Below are 24431 nucleotides of genomic sequence, written 5' to 3'. Positions count from 1 at the left end.
TTCATTACTAAAAGCTAAGACAAAACACAGCACAAATATGTGCTGTGAAACAAGAAAACAACCAGAAAACATGATGAAACCATAGGGGGATGAGCTGCAACCGAATAAACGACGATGTCTGTAATCAATGAGGCAGCACGTGATTTTAAGATGTCTAGGCTCTCATTTCACTGGCATCGGTCGCTTGCAGCTCAACTTGGATTCCATCCAATTCCCTCTTAAACCTGTCCTTTGAGCTAGCATAGACCATCTTATTTCTCACTTTGGATGTCTCTGGTGCCCTGCAATAAATCAATAAATTAAAACACACAACACTAGTAAACTAGTATTAACTTCATGAAGATGTGCAACAACAGCTAGGTTAGTGTTACCACGCAACGAAGATGATCTTGCTCTTCTGGCATTTCTCATCGGTCGAGAAGTCGAAATCATGGACAGCGTAGCGACACTCGTTGGCAGGGAGAGATGATGTGAACCTGTCGCCAAGCTTGTCCAGCACCACCTCCTGATCTTCGATCTTGAAGGTGATGTAATGGTAGTTTCGTTTTGATTTCAGTTCCTGGAATCTGAGCTTACAATCGTCGTTCACAGCCATCCCAACTGCGGCATTCGCCTAAGTAGCCATAAACACACTGATGACTGAACAAGTGGATTACAAAAGCTAAACATTATGTAGAAATTGAACAGTCACAGATCTCCTTCTCAAGTTTAGCTACCAAACACCAAATTCAATGGCAAACACGGAGATCATTTTTCAAGAGACTAAGAGTCATTATCTAAATCGAACACCACCGAGCAAGAATATTTTCAATTAATAGCTTAACATTATGTAGAAAATAGAAATTGAATAGTCATAGATCTCTTTCTCAAGTTTAGCTACCAAAACACCAAATTCAATGGCAAATGAGGAGATCATTTTCAGTAAAGGTTCATAATGCATTCTACATTGGTTGCTCATGATTAACTTGTTCCGAGATTGAATTAACCCAAGCTTAATCTTGTCACCGACTGATCAGTCTAACCATTACTAGATTCATGCGCCATAAACCGATTTATCTCATGCAAACTGGCTTCGATTCCAAAATTAAAATCATCAAAATCTTATCTCTAAAACAAGGCAACTATTAGGAATCAGTGAGAGAATGTAGGTACCATTTTGTCTTCGAATGAGGGCAATAAAAAGAGAAGAAAAAATGAAGGGAAAAAGGAAATGATTTCAGAGTGCAAATGGCATGAATGTAGAGAAGAAGAAGAAGAAGAAGAAATGGTTTATAAAGGAGAGAAACGCGGGGAACATTATAAAAGGGTTAAGATTAGTCTTCGCTCCTTAATTAACCAACTTTCACTTCCATCATTTTAACTATATGCAATATGGTTAACCGATTCTTTTTCTATGGATATTTTAATACTTTTAGGTTGAAAATTAAGTTTTTATTTGTTAGTTTGAAAGTATTAAAATGACATTATTGAAATAATATCTCAAAATACGTAATTACTTGACTTGGCCTATAAATATATGGATACGGTCTTCGATGGAAATATAAGCTGCTCAACTTTGTGGGCTGGACTCCATACATATATATTTCCTACATATATACATATATATTTCCTACATATATGAATCATGAGGAATGATATGCTACATACCTTACGCGAGCTCCTTATGTGAGTACCACTTTCGTTTAACGTTGTTCGTTACGCTTTATATATTTAATTTGATTGTAATGCATTAAAAAATGTTATTGAAATTTTTAATTTCACAAAATTCATATAAATCAAAGCTCGATTTGTTCGTTTTCTATATAAATTCAAATAAATTAATAAACTAACAAATTAAGCTTGAAATTTTATGAATTTTATGAAATTAAAAATTCCAATAACAATTTTTAATGTATTAGAATCAAACTAAATATATAAATCGAAACGAACAACGCTAAATGTGCGTTAAACGAGAGTGATGCTCACATAAGGAGCTCACATAAGGTATGTAGCATATCATTTCTCTATGAATCATAACCTGTAATAAGTCTTAGATAGTGAGAAGAAATTGAGAATTGGGCCTATCTTTATACTTTTTTAGGAATAATATCATCATTATTATTATTATTATTATTATAGGGTAAATTGTCGAAAAAATAATGAACTCGATCAATTTTATTGTCTGTCCTATAACTTTAAAACCTATCCATTTTTTTTATTTTAACAAATTTCTCAATCGTCCACTGATTTAGATTTTGAGAAAGTTGTAAGTGAAGCGGAAGCGGAAATCGATAGCTTTTTATGCAAATTTGTACTCCATTTGTCCCTTGTTAAGTGATTCATATTCATTTTTTGAACGTCCGAAGCTAAGTGAGCCATTTCTTCTTTTTTTTTCATTCTCTCTCTTTTAATCTATCTTACTTTTTTTCCACTTAACTAACAAAACCCCATTTTCTTATATATTACGTGCCAAAAAGAAATGTCTCACTTAGTGAGGATAGGAAGGAGTGTATCACTAACAAAATTTATGGATTTAAGTTTGGAAAAAAATAAATATAAAATTAGACAAATGTATTTAAGCTTTCAGGTCATAGACAATTTCCTCTAAATCCATATCGATGGGATAATTGAGAAAAATATTAAAATTAGATAACAACTTTTTTTCAACAATTTGCCCATCATACAACTACCGAATTGAATAATGAATGGTCATTTTTTCAATTACAAATCACACATAACATACCTATACATCAATGAAACGTCTTACCAATTCAGTTGTGTTTCGTTGTCACCACCATACTTACTGTATTTTATAGCTTTTGAGAGTAAGATAGGATAAATTGATTCATTACTCATTATTTTATCCTCTATAACTTGTATATGAAATTCGAACAATGGTGTTCCAAATAAAGTTTTATGTTCCAAGATTATGGAATTTCAATTTCAATTTCAATTTCAATTTCAATTTCAATTTCAATTTCAATTTCAATTTCAATGCTTTTGATTCCATACCCCCCTTTCTTTATATTGAAGTTATGCTGATGGTATCTGACATTACTTGATGAGTTCATTTCGATGATTCCAATATAAAGTGCATCAGAAGCAATTCTTGTAATTATGTTATTTTCTGTAGTCTTATTGTCCATTTCCCTCGATTTAAAACTTATGAAGTCAATAATATACTTTCAAAACAATGTCATTTTATGATGGGATATTGACATCTTATATCATAAAATTTTTAAAAAGTTTAGTTTTTCCCACGAACTTTAAAATTGACAAATAATATCACGAACTTTACCCCGGGTTTGTTTTTTTTCCATGAATGAAAAAATTCACGTTATTTTAATATATTGAAGAACAATTTTGGAGGGTGTGCTTCAAGAAAAACTATCTTCAAAGATCGAAAAACTTGAAGCTCCCAAAATTATTGTCGAGAAATTACGAAAAAAATCCGTATCATAATATTCTTTGTGGGAATTTTTCCATTCGTGGGAAAAAAATAAACTCGGGATAAAGTTCATGATATTATTTACCAATTTTAAAATTAATGGGAAAAACCCAACTTTTTGAAAGATTCGTGATATTAGATGTCAATATCCCTTTTATGATTTACAAATTCAAAAGAAAAAAATCCATATCATCCCACAAAATAAAATGAAAAGGACAAAATTGAGTCTCATCCTGTTTAGACTGGAAAATACGTATGTTTTTGCGCCTATTTTTAGGTTATGCTTTCCTTGTCACACACAGTGGCGGACATAGAGGCATAGAGTGATAGAGCTAAGTATAAATCATTGTACAAATTATTTTCACAAATTATTATCATCATCATCACGAAATATGTTATACGGAGTAAATATTTTCAAAAATTCTAAACTCAAATTTAGAATATATAACCACTGTAAAGTAAATATTACTATTATTTTTTCACAATGAAATTCATTAACGTAGTAGTGCTATTATTTTTTCTTTATGCCAATTTAATATTATTAAAAGAATGATAAAATATGCTATATCTAGAGAAGTTAAATAAGTCAACAATACAGTCATAGATGTATTTTGAAGTAGATATTTTTAAAAAAATGTCTTATTAATAGATGTTGCAAGATTTAATAAGTAGTAAAGTAAGTGGGAAACGAGAAAATATAATTCAAATATTATTAGTAAAAAAATTAGATCAACCTCCTTAGAAGATGAGAAACATAGTAAATCAGAATGCTAGTAATTTTGATGAAGAGATAAAAAATAAATGACAAAATTAATTTTTTTTACAAGAGATAGTAATAACATAAATACTAAATTGGCAACATAATAATAACAACAAATATTCATTTCAAATTTAAGCAAAAAATAAATGCGAAAAAAATAAAATATACTCCGAAACAGATAATATCGCGTGCCCACGTGCGCCGCACTATGTGAGCCAGCGAGTAAACCCCAACACTCGTTCAAAATAAATACTCCCTCCGTCCCACCTCAAGTGATAACTTTCTATTTTGGATTGTCTCATCCCAAGTGATTGAATTCTTTTTTAGTTAAAAACAAAAACTTCAAATCTCTTAATTTATTCATTCATTCTTTCTTATTTTGTTCTCGCTTTATCTCTCTTACTTTTTCCTCAATCATATTTTACTCTCTCCACTTTAATTAAATACATGTTATTTTCTTAAGAAATGAAATTCAAAATTCAAATTCCTCTAAAAACTGCCGCTTATTTGAACCCCTTTCACTCGTCCCTCATCACTCATCACCAACCCTAAGTTTGTCTCACCCACACACAACACACAGTATATCTCTGCGAACTGCAAAAATGCGTGAGATCTTGCACATCCAGGGAGGCCAGTGCGGCAACCAAATCGGTGCGAAATTCTGGGAGGTAGTGTGCGCCGAGCACGGAATCGACACCACCGGCCGCTACAGCGGCGACAACGAGCTCCAATTGGAGCGCGTCAATGTCTACTACAATGAAGCCAGCTGCGGGAGGTTTGTTCCGCGCGCCGTGCTCATGGATTTGGAGCCCGGAACCATGGACAGCGTTAGATCTGGAACGTACGGCCAGATTTTCAGGCCTGATAACTTCGTTTTCGGCCAATCCGGCGCCGGAAACAACTGGGCGAAGGGGCACTATACCGAGGGGGCGGAGTTAATCGATTCGGTGCTTGACGTTGTGCGGAAGGAGGCTGAGAATTGCGATTGCTTGCAGGGTGAGTTATGATTTAGTTCTCTTTGAACCTTCATCTGATTTCACATTTCGAAACTGCTTTGTCTCGTCTAAGAAATATAGTAGTACTTGCTTTTATTTGATGTGATATTGGCAGATCTGTGGATTTGTGTGTGGTTTTTTATCGGTTTGTTAGATCTCAGACCTTGCGATTTTGCTATGAAGTTATAAAGCGAATATGCGCTCGTGAATTTATCTGAGGAGTTATTTGAGTGCATCTGTTGATTTTGGTTCCTCTTTTAAGAGTGAAGTTTACTGCATGTGGAAATTTATGCATTCAAATGATCGAAAGTTATGCATTCAAATGATCGGATCTTGGATATTACGACTTTTACCTGTTTAAACACCATATGATTTTTTCATACTATCACATTTCCTTTGAAAATCTCATAGGTTATTTATATAGTGACTGCTTTTTAACTGTTTTGTATTCAAATGAATCATGCAAAATCGTGAATATAATCAAGCATTTTGAAATTGTTTTAACCATTGATGAAGAGAATGTAGATTGTTTGGGTAAATAGTTATGCGATTTCACTTGACTAAAGCACTAGTTTATTTGTCATCTTCTCAGGATTTCAGGTGTGCCACTCATTGGGAGGTGGAACAGGTTCAGGAATGGGCACTCTTTTGATTTCTAAAATCAGGGAAGAGTATCCAGACCGAATGATGCTCACTTTCTCCGTCTTCCCATCACCTAAAGTGTCGGACACTGTCGTTGAGCCTTACAATGCCACTCTGTCTGTTCACCAGCTTGTTGAAAATGCTGATGAATGCATGGTGTTGGATAATGAAGCTTTGTATGACATTTGTTTCCGAACCCTCAAACTTACCACCCCCAGCTGTAAGTTGCTCTAATTTGTTGTATCTATCAAATGCTGAATGAAATTGTTACATATATTTTTCTACATGATTATGCCATCTTATGTTTGTGCATCTTTAGCTATGGAAAATTGGAAACCATGTGTGACTTTTAAGGAAACTAAAGTTTACTTCATTGCTGGATATCCAACAGAACGATTTGCTTATGTGAAACGTACTTTTTTACGCTCTATACTTTATATAATTCGACAGTCATAATATTCTACTCCATCTTACTTTTGTGCATCTTTAGCTATGTATGTTGTGTGTTTAATTTTTAGGAAGCTAAAGTTTACTTGGTCACTGGATATGCAACATAAACTGATGCTATTGTTAAACATTGACTGCTTTCTATTCTGAATTCTCTATACTTTATATGATCTGGCAGACCTATAGTTTTCTACATGATCATGTCATGCTTTTGTGCATCTTTGGCTGTAAGTTGTGTGTTTGATTTTTAAGGAAACCAAAGTTTGCTGCGCTGCTGTATATCCAACATAAAATATATGCTTCTGTTACGTCGACTACTTTTTTTATTCTGTACAGTTTATATAATCAGACAGTCATGTGCCATCACATGGTCTCATGGTAGCTTGTATGTGCTGGCTAATGTTGGCATATGCCATTGCCCATTCGGATTTTTTGCTTTCTGATTTCATGTGTGATTGTGAAAATTTCATTTCAGCATACTGTCTAAAATCTTGTTTTGCAGTTGGTGATCTCAACCATCTGATTTCTGCAACCATGAGCGGTGTGACTTGCTGCCTGCGTTTCCCCGGTCAACTCAACTCAGATCTCCGCAAACTTGCTGTCAACTTAATTCCATTCCCCAGACTGCACTTTTTCATGGTTGGCTTTGCTCCACTCACTTCTCGTGGGTCACAGCAGTACAGAGCCCTCACCGTCCCGGAACTCACCCAGCAGATGTGGGATTCGAAGAACATGATGTGTGCTGCTGATCCTCGCCATGGTCGTTACCTAACAGCTTCAGCCATGTTCCGTGGGAAGATGAGCACAAAGGAGGTGGACGAGCAGATGATCAACGTCCAGAACAAGAACTCGTCTTACTTTGTTGAGTGGATCCCCAATAACGTGAAGTCGACTGTTTGTGACATCCCCCCAACCGGTCTGAAGATGGCGTCGACCTTCATTGGTAACTCCACGTCTATTCAGGAGATGTTCCGGAGGGTTAGCGAGCAGTTCACAGCCATGTTCCGGAGGAAGGCTTTCTTGCACTGGTACACGGGAGAGGGAATGGACGAGATGGAGTTCACGGAGGCGGAGAGCAACATGAATGATCTGGTTTCTGAATACCAGCAGTATCAGGATGCAACGGCTGATGAGGACGAGGAGGGCTATGAATATGGAGACGAAGATGAGTATCAGGAGGAGGCTTGATTGAGTATTTGTCTTGTTATTGTGTTTTTTTGTTTGTGTTTTAAGGGATTTTGCTGCTTTCTTGCTACTATTAGTCTTGCTTTCTTGGCATGTCTTATGCATTTGCTTTAACTCAATTCTATATTGAATATGAATGAATTTCTTAGGCTGCATGCATGAATATGCCTTTTCTTTTACTTTGCTATTCTGAGATTAGCTATTACTAGGACTTGGGAGTAGTATTCATTTTCTAATTTTCCTGAAAGAAAGAAATTTGAATTCATTTCACTTTTAAAAATTCATTCCCTTGTAAAGTTAAAATCAATGTCTACAGTCATTCACTTTAAATTATAGATTGACAAAGCAAAAATAAAAATATATGGATATATTTTTAATAAATGAAAATATATTTATTAATTATTTAGGGGAGTCATTAGCAATCATAAAATTAAGATCAAATCTTAGCCATTAAATTAGGAGATCTAGTGATTGAAATAATATCACATGGATTATATTTTAAATTATTAAATGAACTTAAAGGTATTAATGTCAATTCTCTCTCATCAAAATCATCTCAAAACTTTAAATTATCTAACTCTCTCGATTTAAATTATTTTTTTACAAAAAAATATATCAAATTAAAGATAATTTTATAAGGATTCCAACAAAATTTTGCAAATGTTTCGACGATATTCGGGTGATGAAATTTGATAAATTATATTTTAATTTTCGCACATGTTGATAAGTAGATTTTATCAACAAATGCAAAAAAAATCTTAATATAGTGTATGCAAAATCTCAATATAATATATGTAAAATATCAATAAAACTGTGTTGATATTTTCTTGTACTTGTGCTTATATTCTCATGTCATATTGTTGATATAAAAAACACTCACGAAAATTATCATATGATAATATAATGATGATATTACTATTTTATTGATAATTTGTCTACTATTTATTGAAATTTATGAGTTTTAATCTATCCACTTATTTCAAAAATTTCAAAATCCAAAGGTGTAGTAGGATACTTATATTTATGTAAGGTTTCTTCACATTAAAAACCTCTAAATATATAGGGCCCAACCGGGTTCGAACCGGTGACCTATTGATCTGCAGTCAATTGCTCTACCACTGAGCTATGGACCCTTATTGTTGGGAAATCAACGTACTAATTAATTATTGTAGTGTATTAATTAAGGTTCTAGATTTGAAAATAATTTTGTACAGTAGTACTATGTAACTTTCGAGCTCCATTGTTGCTCTCCATCGATTTTTAAATAATGTAAATTTTATTTACAATCGTAAGTCACACATCCTGAATTGCCCTTACAACCTGACGAAACTTTCGCAGCTTGTTGGTTGGCAAGCTCGGTAATATCTCAGAATCTTCCCCAAATTTTTTGGTCGATAATATTAACACGTAAATTGAGAGTGTTCGAAAAGTGCTTGATATTCGAAGTTGTATCATGGATTGTAGACTATGCATGAATTTAACGGATGGTAAAAATATATACCCTCATCCACATAATAATGTCTTATCTTGTTATTTTGGAATGTCCGCAATTTAAAATCTCATCTACTTGTTTTCTTTTTAAGTAAATAGATCACATATTTCATGAAATCATTATACTCATATTCCATTATTAAAATTAATATATAAAACAATGATTTACATTTTACTAATTTTTTTACATACAATTTTCTTAAAATTCACATTGAATCAAAATAAATCACTACACTCATATTCATGCCCTCTAACAAGGTCTAAAGTTGCTTCTATCAGACCCCTCTAACAAGGTCTAAAGTTGCTTCTACCTGTGTCTGATATTCCTCAATTGAACATCTTAATAATCTTCTGTAATTGACCCTCAAAATATTTTCTCTCTAATATGAACACGTGCCAAGTGAGTACTACTTGATATTCAACGTTTTTAAGTACTACCTCTATCCCTGAAAATTTGTCATATTTTTTTTCATTTTCGTCCGTCCCCCAAAATTTGTCTCATTTCACATTTTTACCTTTTTTGGTAGTGGACTTCATATTCCACTAACTAATTTCTACTCACATTTTATTATAAAACTAATATATAAAAGTAGGACTCACAATCCACTAACTTTTTCAACTCACTTTCCATTACCTTTCTTAAAACCCGTGCCGAGTCAAAGTGAGACAAATTTTTGGGGACGGAGTTAGTATATAACTTGTGTACACTACCATAAAAAACTTATTGTAATACAATTATGTAATAATATAAATAAGCAAACCTAAAAACTTATAGTAAGAGTAGAATTATGTACTAATATAGTAGTCGTATATAAATCATTTCATTTCTAATGGGACAGAGGGAATACTATATATGAATCAACCAATAATCTTAGACGTAAGGGGATAAACCGGAGTGAGATCAGGGTAAAACAAACCCCAGTGTTGCTCCACACCCTCTGGCTTCATATTCTCGTTAAACAACGCAAATATGTAGGCCTCCACCTGCTTCCCCGGCCTCCGCGGCGTCCCCGACGAAGTCACGTGTCCTATCAAATTATTCACGTACGTTTGAGCATTTTCTACTCCCGCCTCAACCCCTCCCGCGCTCGGCCACCCCGTCTCCGACACGATGATCTCCACACCCCCCGCCCCCACCTTCTCCAACGCCGCGTACGCCGCATCCGTCATCGAATCGAACAGGTTCAGGTAGGTCAACTCTCCGTCATGGACCGCAGTCTTTCCGGGCCGGAAAAGCGCAAAGTCCAGATCCACGTTCGCCGGATCCCCCGCACGTGCGAAGTAAGGGTACACATTCACAAGCAGAGGGTACCCCTTCGACTGCAGGAAATTCGCGATCTGAGCCATGACCGGTTTCGCAGCCTCCGAGAAATCGCCGGCGGAGGGGGGGTAGGAGGTCGAGAGCGGCTGCATCGAGATCGCGGTGGAGACCGGGATGTTTAAATTGGCGGCTGCGAGTGCAGCTGCGAGATTCTCCATCGCGGCGGGGATGAATTGCGCGAGATCGCCGGGGAATACCTCGTTTCCGGCGGCGATGCAGGTGAATGTCACGGCGGGGTAGTGGGGGAGGATGTTGGCATCCACCCAGGCGGCGGCGGCGGATCTGTCGGAGGCGAGGGGTTGAAGGTCCGCATTGAGGGTTCCGACGATTACTGAGATGCCGGAGTCGTGTAAGGCGTCGAGGACGGCTTTTTCGGGTGCGAAAAGCCTAATTTTTTTAATTCCGGTTTGTTGAAGGCGCGATATGGCCGCGGAAGGCGGTGGAAGGTTGTTTCCGCCGAGGCCGTAGTTGACCCCTACGGCAGCTTCGCCTCCTACTTTCACATATTATTAAATAAGAAATATATAAATAATAAATTTGACGAACGTAGTCATTTAAATCATGAGAGTTGATAGAAATTTGACTCATTATTATCAAACTAATACTAATATATTGAAATCATAGTTTAAAATATGTATAGCAATGTGTTAAATTGGGACATATAATGCTTGACATAAGGGTAATAAATTAAATGGAAAATTGTTGGAAAAACTATGAACGTTGATAAAACATAATGATATTTTTTATTTTTTATAGTTTGCCTCTAAATTAAATGGCATTGGAGAAGAGTGGGTGATTTTCTTACCTGGAAGATTATACAGCAAGAAAGTGAAGAAAAATGCCAAAGAAGAATGGAAAAGTGTGGGTGTGGCCATTGTAAAATTACTCCTATATTGGAAAATTAAAAGGTTTAAGGGTTGGTACGTAGTGCTCTTTGTTTGATGTATTTTCCCAATTTTATAGTGGAATATCAGGATGAGAATTTATTATTGAATATTCGACTATTTATATTATGAAGCATGCTGAAATATTTTCTTGATATTGGCATGCTTTATCTTAGGAAAAATTTAGTGGTATAAGATGGAGTACTAGTAAATACCATAATGTGCATTTATAATACAAATCAAGATTGTGATATGCTATTGTGCCTCTGATCACTATACTATAATACACGAAATTTTCTATGTTAATAGTTAATACTGATAAAATCATTTTTTTATAATAATTCTTTAGTGAGTAATTTAAGAATGTTTTGTCATATTGGTAGAATACTATGGTGAATATAAGGATAATGATAAATTTACACACCACACCAATAAATATAAGGATAGTGACAAATTGATGAAATTCTGATGCTTTTAATAATTGAATATAAGGATATCATTCCAATTTTAAATTATGGTGATTTTAATAATTTATGTGTTACTATCACACACCACACAAATTACATTAATCCGAAGCGTTTCGAATTGAAGGAAGATATGAAATCGAGCTCTTGATTTTAGTTCTTGATCTTCAAAACCTCATATGTCTCTTATCACCCTCAATTCATTGATAGAGAAATAGTATAAACTTTATTATTAGCATAATAATCTTGTAGAAGAGTACTACTAATCAAATAAGTAAATCAAGATACATATTCATAAACATATTTTGATATTAACCAATCTTATTGATAGGATAAACCGGAGTAAGATTGGGGTAAAACAAACCCCAATGTTGCTCTACCCCAGCCGGCTTCATATTCTCGTTAAACAGCGCGAATATGTAGGCCTCCACCTGCTTCCCTGGCCTACGTGGCGTCCCTTTACCAGACGCCACGTAGGCAATCAAATTATTCACGTACGTTTGAGCATTTGCCACTCCCGCGTCCTTCCCTCCGTCACTCGGCCACCCAGTCTCTGACACGACGATCTCCACGTCCCCGGCCCCGACCTTCTCCAACGCCGCATACGCCGCATCCGTCATTGAATCGAACAGGTTGAGGTAAGTCCTCGCGCCGTCTCGAACAACGGTCTTTCCCGGCCGGAAAAGCGCGTAGTCGAGATCCACGTTGGCCGGGTCCCCCGCACTTGCGAAGTAAGGGTACACATTCACAAGCAGAGGGTACTTCTTCGACTGCAGGAATTTCGCGATCTGAGTCATTCCCGGCTTCGCGGCGGCGGAGAAATCGCCGGCGGAGGGGGGGTAGGAGGTGGAGAGAGGCTGCATCGAGATCGCGGTGGAGACCGGGATGTTTAAATTGGCGGCGGCGAGTGCGGCGGCGAGATTCTCCATCGCGGCGGGGATGTATTGCGCGAGATCGCCAGGGAAGACCTCGTTGCCGGCGGCGATGCAGGTGAATTTGACGGAGGATTGGTGGGGGAGGATGTTGGCCGCTACCCAGGCGGCGGCGGCGGATTTGTTGGAGGCGAGGGGTTGAAGGTCCGCATTGAAGGTTCCGACGATTACTGAGATGCCGGAGCCGTGTAAGGCTGTTAGGACGGCGCTGTCGGGTTGGAAAATCCTAATTTTGGTGATTCCGATTTGTCGAAGGCGCTGTATGACCGCTGGAGGCGGCGGAAGGTTGTTGCCAAGGAGGCCGTAGTTGACTCCCACGGCAGCATCGCCTCCTATCGATACAGTAATTGAATTTTCAAAAAATAAATACTTCATCCACGACAATAAATGTTAGGAGTAATACATTCTCTTGCTATCACATGATTCACATTTTACTAATTTATTGTTTTCATATTTTTTTCTAAAACATTATATATACTTATAAAAAAAATGAGACCTATATTTTTCTAAATTATTTCACTAATATTTTATTATAAAAAATGAGACACACATATAAAACTCTTAAAGACTAAGATGGGACACATAATTTTGGATAAATGGAGTAATAAATTAAAGAGCGAATTGTAAAAAAGCTATATATGAACATTTGCATTTTTAAAAAATCTGTCAAAAATTACCATGGTTTATATTTCTTTTTGAATCTTCATTAATTTAGCACACACCTGTACTTAATTAGTCAGGCCATTTATTTGAGAGGTGTACAACAATATATACACAAACAGTTTGAATATTTTTTGTTGAATAATTGCGAATAATGTTAAATTTAAATTATACCCCTAAAACATATCATAATGATAAAACTTTATGAATTTTCAGAGTATTTTACTAAATTAAATGACACTGGATAAGAGTAGGTGTTTTCTTACCTGGATGATTATGCAGCATGATAGTGAAGAAAAGTACCAAAGAAGAATAGAAAAGTAAACCCATTGTAAATACGTTTGCTAGACAGGGATTTCAAAGGATGGGTAGTAGTGCTTCTTGTTTGATGTAGTTTCTCAATTTTATAGTGGAATATCATGATGATAATTTATTATGGATTTTAGCCTATTTGCTGAATTATATTTTTTGTTTGATGTATTTTCTCAATTTCACATTGTCATGATTAAAATTTACTATGGGAACGTAACCTATTTATTTTATTGGGTTTCATTAAATTATATGCTTTATCCAATTATGGATTACAATATTGATTAGGAGTTATGGATAGACTGTAGTTACTGCACAAATATATTTAGTCTAACTCTATAAATGTACTGTACTACTTTTTTTGTGGGGAAAACCGGACAAAACGATTACAGACAGTAGAATTGATGAGACGTATCTAGAATTGAATTACTAGAAATTATTATAGGTTGAAATTATAATTATGTTCGAGAACTCGTTGAATATGACTGAAATTGCATTAAAAATTAATTGAACAATCAAATTGTAAATGTATTATTGAATTCGGGATATGACACTGGAATTGAATTAATTGATAGCATTATAAATATTTTATAGAACCATGAGATATAACTTCAATGGAATTCAAATTATAGAAAAATGATAAAATTATAAATATATTATAGTAGTGAGTATAAGATAGGATTGGAATTGAATTAAAAATTACCGAGAACCCATGAAATTATAAATATGTTATAATACAACGGCATTGGATTTAAGGGTCGTGACCTAAGGTGAAGGTATGACAAGGAGCCAAACCAAAGCTGGGATATGAATATGATTCAAACAATAATCAGCCGCCTATCATGATAATTTTCAATGCTCTTCTAAGATCACCATTGTCTTAAACTTCAAAAGAACTTTGCATGAATACCTTATAGCTTATACGCCCCAATCAGAGTCCGAATGAGAGAGTTATGACAATTTTATGAAGACTGCACAAAGCAGTGCCGAACCATCGACTCGCTAGTGTAGAACTAACTCCAGACCAGCCCCAGTGACTCGATGGCAAATTCAGACACGTTTTTGAAGTTTTTTTATTCATTTATTTGGATTATTTTTAGTGTAGAGTATAAATACCCGGCTAGGGTTTGTAATAAGGTAGCTTTGACTCACTTGTAAACATTTAAGACTCATTTTGTAGCACTTATCATCTTCTTCTTTATCACTTTGTGGTTGCATTCAATTTATATTTGTTGAGTACATAATGGGCAACAGGTATTACCCTCAGCATCTGCCAAAACATGGATGTATGAAATATAGTAAGCAAGCCAGAAAAATAACTTGTTTGTTGAGGGTCAAAGTCTTGATTCTTTTCCCGCTTCCTATTTTCCCGGCATGAGTAGTATTCAGCTGATAAACTGGAGTAGGAATAGGATTGCTTCCTATTTTCCCGCCAGGAGTATTTAGCTTATAAACTGGAGCAAGATTAGGGTAAAACAAACCCCAATGTTGCTCTACACCCTCGTGCTTCATATTCTCGTTAAACAACGAGAATATGTAGGCCTCCACCTGCTTCCCTGGCCTCCGTGGCGTCCCCCTACCAGACGCCACGTGTCCAATCAAATTATTCACGTACGTTTGGGCATTCTCCACTCCCGCGTCCGTCCCTCCGTCACTCGGCCACCCCGTCTCCGACACGATGATCTCCACACCCCCCGCCCCCACCTTCTCCAACGCCGCGTACGCCGCATCCGTCATCGAATCGAACAGGTTGAGGTAGGTCAACTCTCCGTCGTGGACCGCCGTCTTTCCGGGGCGGAATAGCGCAAAGTCCAGATCCACGTTGGCCGGATCCCCCGCACGTGCAAAGTAAGGGTACACATTCACAAGCAGAGGGTACCCCTTCGACTGCAGGAAATTCGCGATCTGAGCCATGACCGGTTTCGCAGCCTCCGAGAAATCGCCGGCGGAGGGGGGGTAGGAGGTCGAGAGAGGCTGCATTGAGATGGCGGTGGAGACCGGGATGTTTAGATTGGCAGCGGCGAGTGCGGCGGCGAGATTCTCCATCGCGGCGGGGATGAATTGCGCGAGATCGCCGGGGAAGACCTCGTTGCCGGCGGCGATGCAGGTGAATGTCACGGCGGGGTAGTGGGGGAGGATGTTCGCCGCCACCCAGGCGGTGGCGGCGGATTTGTCGGAGGCAAGGGGTTGAAGGTCCCCGTTGAGGGTTCCGACGATTACCGAGATGCCGGAGCCGTGTAAGGAGTCCAGGATGTCTTTTTCGGGTTGGAAAAGCCTAATTTTTTTAATTCCGGACTGTTGAAGGCGCGATATGGCAGCGGAAGGCGGTGGAAGGTTGTTTCCGCTGAGGCCGTAGTTGACTCCTACATCAGCTTCGCCTCCTATTGTTGCCGTTAATTTAATGACAAACAATAAATACTTCGTCCATCCGGCAATAAATGTTACTACTATATTTTTTTATTGTTATTTGTATATTAATTGATTATTGATTCATATTTTAGTATAAAATTATTATTTCATCTGTCACATAAATATAGACTTTATTTTTACATTTTTATAAATGTCCCCTAAAAATATCCACTATTTTTCTCTTGTAGGGCGCATTCTTCACTATTTCAATCATTTTTTTTATCTCTTTCTTTTCTCATTTCAAAAGTGATCTATTTTTCTGGACGAATAAATTATTGAAAAGTGAAACTTATATTTATTAATTCATTTCATTCATATTTTATTATAAAACTAATAATACTATATAATAGTAAGACTCATATTACACTAACTATTTACATCTACATTTCTTCATATTTTTAAAAATGTTGCCTAGTAAATTGAGACACATAATGTTGGATGCAGGGAGCAATAAACATTTGCATCATTAAAAATATAGCAAACTGATCATCCATGAATTTTAAAATTGTTTGCAAATGTCCCACACGTTTTAATTGGTGACCAATATTGTAGTTTATATCTCGATACATATCTTTAATTATTTAGCAGCACACATAGTACCTGCTTATTCACATCATCAACTTCAGAGATGTACAACAATATATACTTACACATACGCTATTTGTATATTTCATTGTTGATAACTGCGAATAATAATAAACATTGTATGAATTATAAAATATATTATAATTTGATTAAACTTTATGAATTTTCAAACTATTTTACTTTAAATCAAATGAAATTGGATAAGAGTAGGTGTTTTCTTACCTGGATGATTATGCAGCAAGATAGTGAAGAAAAAGACCAAAGAAGAATAGGAAAGTGTTGCCATTGTAAAAATGTTAGCTGAATAGGAATTTTAAAGGGTGGGTAGTAGTGCATTTTAATGTATTTTCTTATTTTTATACTAGTAAAATATCTGGATGAGAATTATTAGGGGATTGATTGTAGCCTATTTATACTAGGAAAGCTGAAATATTCGGCGTTTGATGTATTTTCTTTATTTTATAATGTCGTGGTGAGAATTTATTAACCTACTTAATATTTTACATTCATTATGTATGATTTTTTAATAGATAAATGGATATACATATAAAGATAAACACAAATTAATATATGGGCTTTAATTATATGAAAATTGTTCTTGACATTGGCATGCTTTATCCAGTTAATTAATAAACTATATTGTAAATTCGTGAGATAATTGGAATTGAATTAATGAAAAAATTGTAAATATATTATAGAATAGAATAGATATCACTGCAATTGAAAAAAAAATTTAAAGAGACTCGATAAAGTTATAAAGATATTATATAATTATAGAGATATGATTGAAATTATATTAAAAGTTAAGTATTGATATAATTTTAAATACCATATTTTAAAATTAATGGGATATGTATGGAACTGAATTAAAATTTATCGAGGATTAATAAAATTATAAGTATATTAGTAGAATTCATGAGATATGACAAGAACTGAAATTATCGAGGATTAAAAAAATTATAAATATATTTTAAAATTCATAATATATGACTGGAGTTAGAATTAAAATTATTGATACTGACAAAATTAGTACTCCGTATTACATAGAATTCATGAGATATGAATGTGGCTGAATTAAAAATCATCAATGAATAGAGTGAACTGTACTATGAAGAATCCCTTAGCTTTTTATAAAAAGGCTATTGGTCCTTAAATTATAAAAACTTCGATCTAATTTTTGTATTTTTTAGAACTTTGAAATTGCTCTAAAATATCACAAACTTAAAATTCCGTATGTTTATGTTGGGGTTTGCGGTGAAAGATTAGTAGTTTCAATAAATCAAATACAAGATCTAATTAGTTTGATAGAAAATTTACATTGAAATGGTATAATATATCAGGTTGCATGCCAGAAATCACGTTTGTAATCATATAATACAATTAATTGTACAGTAGGAAATCGACAGATTCGAATTGACCTTGTACCATAACCACAAATATTCTGATTAGTTTTCTTAACTCAAATTTGATCTTTGTATGAACAAAACTCGTTAAACTTAAAAGAATTGAAGACAACTAACTCGAGGAATGAAAACCCCGATAAATTCGGCCACTCTCTTTCTCACAAGGGATGGTCAATAAGATTTAGTTTTCAGTCTTTAGGTCTTGTCCTCTTTATATGTAGGGAGATTTACAAAAAAAATGTGAACAATCGGATTTCCTGAAAGGCGTGAAACACTTTCAAATCAAATCAATTTGGTGGTTCTACCAATATTTGATCGGGTACAATTCAGGTATTGAAGATTCGTATGTTGATTCTGTGCTGCCTACTTTGAACCGGATCAATAAGAAGAGTCAGAAAACAAAACGTCGTGTCACTTCACGAAACGTTGCGTCTCTTCGGTTCTCAACCGATTTTAACTGTTTTTTAAAGGGTTTCTAAAATAGTCCTTCGACTATCAGAACATATTTTTCGGATGAATTTTCTGTACAACTCGACCCCAGCCAGGGGCCCTGCCCCCGAACCCTCGTCTAGACATAATGAATTCAAACAAGCGTGCACTCCGCACTTCCAACTTATATGATGTCTCATTATAACAATATTGATCAATCAAGTTAATCCAATTACACTAAAATAACCAACATTATATAGGGTTTATATTGGGCCAGACCAGAGATTTATGGAGAATTAGATTCGGGTCACAGTTCACGCTTTCACTAATTAAATTAGAAAGCAATTTAATTCAAGCTCAAACTTAAATATTACTCCCTCCGTCCCATGTTACTTGTACTGTTGCTTTTCGGCTCGTCACACTCCTTACACTATTTATAGTTTAAGTTAGCATTAATGCATTTAATTAATATGTTAGTTTAAGTTAAGAGCCCCCTTTACTAAGTGATGTCTCATTACACTTAAAATTCTTATTTAATTACACTAAAAAATCAATCTCAAATTTACGACCTAAAATAAAAAGTGCGAGTAACATGGGACGGAAGGAGTATTATTAGCCACTATAGATATAATATTGTATTATTGACTGTCCGTCCAAAGTAAAATTACGAGTATTCCGAGACTTCCCCTTTAATTTTAATCATTTCCCGTGTTGAATATTAAATATTCATTAATTAATATCAAGTTTTTATCTGACTCTTATTAATTAATCTTTTCTCCAAGAGTTGACCAGACCAGTTTTCTGAATAATGAAACTTATTATCAAACTGAAATCTCACAACACACGTTTTATTGCAATAACAATACTGGTTCCATTTAGACATTAATGATCACTATCCAATCTATCAAGATTCTCGGATAACGAAACACCCTCACTATTTGATAAATCAAAAAAGTTACTTTCAACGTTATGTCAATAGTGATTAAGAAACAACAACTATCGAGACCTCGTCTTTCAGTAAATAGCCACGAAAGACTTATCTCAATGTTAGATCTATTAATTCAATACTATACCACGCTAACGTTGTTCAGTTTCTTAGGTAAGAGAATTTTTAAGTGTATTACTTATAACCTAGACAACGTATGCATTTGATATAGAAATAGTAAAAACTTCATTGCCATAAAATTCTTCTAGGAAGAGTACAATTATGTAATAATATGGAGTAAATAACTAAATCAAAGATACATAATCATAGATCTATCTTGACATCAAACAATCTTATTAAGAGGATAAACTGGAGTAAAATCGGGGTAAAACAAATCCCAATGTTGCTCTATACCCTCCGGCTTCCGATTCTCGTTAAACAACGCGAATATGTAGGCCTCCACCTGCTTCCCCGGCCACCGTAGCGTCCCCCTACCAGACGCCACGTGTCCAATCAAATTATTCACGTTCGTTTGAGCATTTTCCACTGTGGCGCCAATCCCTCCGGCGCTCGGCCACCCCACCTCCGACACGATGATCTCCACGTCCCCTGCCCCGATCTTCTCCAATGCCGCGTACACCGCATCCGTCATCGAATCGAAGAGGTTGAGGTAAGTCCTCCCCTCGTCCTGAACCACCATCTTCCCCGGCCGGAAAAGCGCGAAGTCCAGATCCACGTTGGCCGGATCCCCCGCACGTGCGAAGTAAGGGTACACATTCACAAGCAGAGGGTACCCCTTCGACTTCAAAAAATTACCGATCTGAGTCATGATCGGCTTCGCGGCGGCCGAGAAATCGCCGGCGGATGGGGGGTAGGAGGAGGAGAGAGGCTGCATCGAGATCGCGGTGGAGACCGGGATGATTAAATTGGCGGCGGCGAGATTCTCCATCGCGGGGGGTATGAATTGCGCGAGATCGCCGGGGTAGACCTCGTTGCCGGCGGCGATGCAGGTGAATGTCACGGCGGGATGGTGGGGTAGGATGTTGGCCGCCACCCAGGCGGCGGCGGCGGATCTGTCGGAGGCGAGGGGTTGAAGGTCCCCATTGAGGGTTCCGACGATTACTGAGATGCCAGAGCCGTGTAAGGCGGTTAGGACGGCGTTGTCGGGTTGGAAAATCCTAATTTCGGTGACTCCGATTTGTCGAAGGCGCGATATGGCTACGGGTGGCGGTGGAAGGTTGTTACCCATGAGGCCATAGCCACGGCAGCTTCGCCTCCTGTTGTCACAATTAATTGGATAATTGCGGATAATGTTAAATTTAAATAACAAAATTATGTACTACCTCCGTCCCATAATAGATGAGATACTTGGAAAATGACACCGGATTTTAGGAGATGTTGTTTTGTACGTTAAGTGGAGAGATAAAAAATAATATTTTATATAAACGTGAGAGGAACTTTTTTCAAAAAAAGAAATGCGACATCAACAAACTAAAAAAGAAAGTATGACATCTATTATGGGACGGGTGGAGTATCATATTGATCAGCTATATGAATTTTAAGATATTTTTCTTACCTGGATGATTATGAAGCAAGATAGTGAAGAAAAGTGCCAAAGAAGAATAGAAAAGTACTCCCATTGTAAAAATGTTAGCTAGATAGGAATTTCAAAGGGTGGTAGCAGTGCTTGTTGTTTGATGTATTTTCTCAATTTTATAATAGTTGAATACTTGAATGCCATGTTGGGAATTTATTATAGGATTGTAGCCGATTTATTGTATTAGGAAACCTGCTGAAATATTCTTTGTTAATGTACGTATTTACTCAATTTCATAGGGTCATGGACTCATGGTGAGATTATGTTATGGGATTGTACCTGTTTATTATATATGGGTTTAATTATACTTGAGAAGTGAGATTAGCGTGCTAAAACCCAGTTAAAAGATTATTTTTGTTTCTTCTGGATTAAAACAACTGTACAAATAGATTGAATATAGGAGTAGTACTTTTTGTGGGGACAAAACGTAATAGACAGTAGAATGCATGAGACATACATGTCTGGAATTGAATTAGAAATTATCAAAGGATAAAATTATAATTATGTTACTAATTGATGAAATATGACTGGAATTGGATTAAAAATTATTGAGGAATGAAATTATAAATATCATGAGATATGAATTAATTGATAAAATTACAAATATATTTTAGAATTATAGATGCAATTAAATTTAAATTATAGAAAATTGATAAAATTATAAATATAGAAGTCATAAGAGATGATTGCAATCAAATAAAAAATTACTGATGATTGGTGAAATTATAAATATATTATAGATTTAATGAGATATGACTGGAACTGAATTTAAAATTATCGAGAATTGATAAAATTATACGTATATTACAGAATTCATGAGATATGCTGAAAGTCAATTAAAAATTATCAAGATTAATAAAAATACAAAAGTATATAGAATTCATGAGATATGATTGGAATTGAATTAAAATTTAAAAATTGATAAAATTCTTTATATTTTATAATACATTATTTAGTAATTGAATATAAGGATAGTGGAAAGTGGTAAGTTTATATAAATTGTAACAAGTATATTTTTCGACTTTCTGGGTAGTTTACGTTTAAATTCAATTTATAAAAATAGGAAGCAAATACTTTCTCTGTTCGCGAAAATGTATTTTTTTTTATTTTGTTCATCCACTAAAACTAATTTCATTTATATTTATGGAAACATGCTCTCCACTATTTTATTTCTTTCTTTTTCTTATTTTATATATATTCTTCTCTTTCTTTTTGGTATTCATAAAAATTCGTATCAAAATACTTTATTATGTACAAAATATCCACCAAATCTCTAATTCAACAACCCTAACCCTAATGCGATAGAAAAAATGGGCATGACGGTCCGACGGCGTTTCAGCTGAAATTCGCACTCGCCGGTGGGAAACCTAACCTGGCCTTTCTACAAACTCGCATTCGTGGAACTCGCATCGGTGGTTGTGCGGAGTAGTCCGTGCAAGACGAAATTGAATTCTGATGTTGCATGCATGATCATTCATGCGTAAAATGCATGCAACACAAGAAGACGAGCTACAAAATGAAGCCGTGGGAAATTACCGTTGGGAGTTAGGAGTTAGTTGCTGTGTAACTAACTCAAGCCAGCTGGCAATCATCACGTGACATACACATGCTTACGCTGACGTGGAGTTGACGTGGATATATGAAGTTTAGCGCGGGAGAAATAAGTATAAATAAGAGTGAAGCTAGCTCATTTGTGTTGTTGAGAATTGTGTGTGTGTTGTTCATGTTAGCTGTAGATCGTGGATCTACAGCTCCTATTGGTTCCTATCCGATTTCCTTGCGTTGTAAGTGTGACATTCTTCGATCAATATAATTCCTATTCGTTCTTCTTAGCTCGAGTTGGTGATATTGCGTGTGTATGAGAAGTTACGGTCAAAGATAGGGCGATCACGACGAAAGATCGTAACATCTGATTTCTGTGTCTGTGTTGAAAAACATTCCACTGATCCCAAGCCGAACAAATCGCAGTCGCTACTCATGTTGCTTTCTTATCGTTATGATAAAATTTGCAGGGAATTTGTTTATGTGAGCTTAGTTTAATTTAAGGGAGTTGCTGGGTTAGTTCTGGACTGGTTGCTGGTATCACATTTGTTGCCTTCTCTATGAGTAGGAGGACTACTTAATTAGATTGACAGCAAATAGGAAATGATGATCATCATCATGTTGCTAAAGAGTACCTACAACACTACTTATGTGCAGTAGTTGGAGAACCATTGACAACACAACAAGAAGAAGAGGCATTGTCTTTTGATAACAAACCGAATCAAGTTGATGGCGATAAAAATGGGAAGGAAGTTGAGATGCTGCCCAACAATGTTTCATTCTACTTTTGAAGGATATAGTTGAAAAAGTACTAAGTATGATGATAAGGTAATCAATCATATGCCAGTTTTGGTTGGACCATTTTTTTTAATTAGATAGATCATTTCACCAATCAAGTTACAAGATCAAGATCCACACGTAAATGTTCAGTGATCCACTTCTTATATGCCATGCCCTCTTTTGCTTCTCATCAGAGAAGTGGTGTTACGGACTCAATTCCCAAATCGGTTGTGAGAACAACTGATGTGGGGTATATAGACTAAATGGGCTCTCTCTCCTAACAGGCTAGTCGTTTGGGATGAGTTCTCCTGTTTGGTCGTGGCTATGTCTGCCTCTTATGAGAAAGTTGGGTACCCACAAGAAGAAGAGATAGGAGATGTCCGGTGCACTCCGCAAGATGAGTTAAACGGCTCATTTTGCTTTCTGATCATCCAACTGATTTTTTTATATACAAAGTTTGAAATGTTGGTGCCTCAGCTTCATAGTACTTTACAGATCTTGGTTTTATGGTGAGAAAGAAGAAGAAGAAGAAGAGAGATCTGCATCTGTTATTTTCCTATTGTTTTTAGAGTCACATTTTTGGAAAATCTTTATGAAAATCTTACAAACTTGCAACTTCGTAAGAATGCCTTGAACTTCTTGGACAATCTCTCGACTCCATCTTTCCAGCCGAAGTAAATCCGGCAGAACTACACTGCCCCACCTTTTTCTTCAAATTAGATATGAAAAGAACTATCATAAAGATTATAAGTATAAGATAGGCTGAAAAAAAAGGGAAAAAAAAAGAAAAAAAAAAGAAAAAAAAGGAAAAAAAAACTATCATCTCAATGATTTTCGTGAGAATTGATAAAATATTATAAGTATGAGATAGGCTGAAAGTGAATTAAAAACTATCAAGATTAATAAAAATACAAATAAATATAGAATTCATGAGATATGATTGGAATTGAATTAAAATTTAAAAATTGATAAAATTATTTTTATTTTTATTGTTGTAAATTATGGCGAAATTAATATTTTCTGTTATTACGCACTACACCAATATATATAAGGAAAGTGGTAAGTTTATATAAATTGTAAAAAGTATGTTTTTCGACTTTCTGGGTAGTTTACGTTTAAAATCAATTTACGAAAATTATTTAATTTGAATGATTTAGAAACATGATTTATTTTCGAATTGAATATCTGTATAGTTAATCTTATCACGTACTCCACTAAACACTAAACAAATTTTAATCCATGAT

At 35.6% G+C, this 24431-nt stretch overlaps 6 protein-coding genes and 1 non-coding gene across 7 annotated transcripts; 1 reads left to right on the top strand and 6 right to left on the bottom strand.

The window, feature by feature from the left end:
* Window positions 1-122: 122 nt before the first annotated feature.
* LOC121803309 (actin-depolymerizing factor 7-like) lies at window positions 123-751 on the bottom strand. The gene is made up of 3 exons (XM_042202988.1): window positions 743-751; window positions 372-613; window positions 123-281 (listed from the first exon to the last, which is right to left on the bottom strand). Exons 1-3 carry the CDS (start codon window positions 749-751, stop codon window positions 155-157), a joined length of 378 nt encoding a protein of 125 aa, XP_042058922.1. The 3' UTR covers window positions 123-154.
* A 3946-nt stretch (window positions 752-4697) lies between these two features.
* Window positions 4698-7635, top strand: LOC121802025 (tubulin beta-1 chain-like). Its single transcript, XM_042201554.1, has 3 exons — window positions 4698-5183; window positions 5775-6044; window positions 6774-7635. Exons 1-3 carry the CDS (start codon window positions 4790-4792, stop codon window positions 7457-7459), a joined length of 1350 nt encoding a protein of 449 aa, XP_042057488.1. The 5' UTR covers window positions 4698-4789; the 3' UTR covers window positions 7460-7635.
* Window positions 7636-8517: 882 nt separating this feature from the next.
* Window positions 8518-8589, bottom strand: TRNAC-GCA. Its single transcript has one exon. It is a non-coding gene; the product is annotated as a tRNA-Cys (tRNA).
* A 1216-nt stretch (window positions 8590-9805) lies between these two features.
* LOC121804333 (putative glucan endo-1,3-beta-glucosidase GVI) lies at window positions 9806-10495 on the bottom strand. Its single transcript, XM_042203821.1, has one exon. It carries the CDS (start codon window positions 10424-10426, stop codon window positions 9806-9808), a length of 621 nt encoding a protein of 206 aa, XP_042059755.1. The 5' UTR covers window positions 10427-10495.
* A 1432-nt stretch (window positions 10496-11927) lies between these two features.
* On the bottom strand, window positions 11928-12545 carry LOC121804332 (glucan endo-1,3-beta-glucosidase-like). Its single transcript, XM_042203820.1, has one exon. The coding sequence runs from the start codon at window positions 12543-12545 to the stop codon at window positions 11928-11930; it is 618 nt and encodes a 205-aa protein (XP_042059754.1).
* Window positions 12546-14718: 2173 nt separating this feature from the next.
* LOC121804331 (putative glucan endo-1,3-beta-glucosidase GVI) lies at window positions 14719-15563 on the bottom strand. The gene is made up of 2 exons (XM_042203819.1): window positions 14838-15563; window positions 14719-14787 (listed from the first exon to the last, which is right to left on the bottom strand). The coding sequence occupies exons 1-2, from the start codon at window positions 15561-15563 to the stop codon at window positions 14719-14721; spliced, it is 795 nt and encodes a 264-aa protein (XP_042059753.1).
* Window positions 15564-19548: 3985 nt separating this feature from the next.
* LOC121803503 (putative glucan endo-1,3-beta-glucosidase GVI) lies at window positions 19549-20275 on the bottom strand. The gene has a single exon (XM_042203154.1). It carries the CDS (start codon window positions 20215-20217, stop codon window positions 19612-19614), a length of 606 nt encoding a protein of 201 aa, XP_042059088.1. The 5' UTR covers window positions 20218-20275; the 3' UTR covers window positions 19549-19611.
* Window positions 20276-24431: the final 4156 nt, after the last annotated feature.

This window comes from Salvia splendens, chromosome 5 (assembly GCF_004379255.2).
Source record: "Salvia splendens isolate huo1 chromosome 5, SspV2, whole genome shotgun sequence".
In the NCBI taxonomy this organism is placed as follows: Eukaryota; Viridiplantae; Streptophyta; class Magnoliopsida; order Lamiales; family Lamiaceae; genus Salvia; species Salvia splendens.
The sequence above is the reverse complement of the archived record's forward strand: the minus strand, read 5'-3'. Positions and strand labels throughout refer to the sequence as shown.

Excerpts from the sequence above, each read along its gene's own strand:
- LOC121803309 (XM_042202988.1), bottom strand. Across the intron at positions 282-371 it reads AAGATCATCTTCGTTGCGTG|GGCACCAGAGACATCCAAAG; the intron begins GTAACACTAACC and ends GATTTATTGCAG.
- LOC121804332 (XM_042203820.1), bottom strand. The coding sequence starts at position 12,545 with ATGGAGAATCTCGCCGCCGCACTCGCCGCCGCCAATTTAAACATCCCG.
- LOC121804331 (XM_042203819.1), bottom strand. The coding sequence starts at position 15,563 with ATGGAGAATCTCGCCGCCGCACTCGCCGCTGCCAATCTAAACATCCCG. Across the intron at positions 14,788-14,837 it reads CTTTGACCCTCAACAAACAA|ATGCTGAGGGTAATACCTGT; the intron begins GTTATTTTTCTG and ends ATGTTTTGGCAG.
- LOC121802025 (XM_042201554.1), top strand. The coding sequence starts at position 4,790 with ATGCGTGAGATCTTGCACATCCAGGGAGGCCAGTGCGGCAACCAAATC. Across the intron at positions 5,184-5,774 it reads GAATTGCGATTGCTTGCAGG|GATTTCAGGTGTGCCACTCA; the intron begins GTGAGTTATGAT and ends TCATCTTCTCAG. Across the intron at positions 6,045-6,773 it reads CAAACTTACCACCCCCAGCT|TTGGTGATCTCAACCATCTG; the intron begins GTAAGTTGCTCT and ends CTTGTTTTGCAG.
- LOC121803503 (XM_042203154.1), bottom strand. The coding sequence starts at position 20,217 with ATGGAGAATCTCGCCGCCGCCAATTTAATCATCCCGGTCTCCACCGCG.
- LOC121804333 (XM_042203821.1), bottom strand. The coding sequence starts at position 10,426 with ATGGAGAATCTCGCAGCTGCACTCGCAGCCGCCAATTTAAACATCCCG.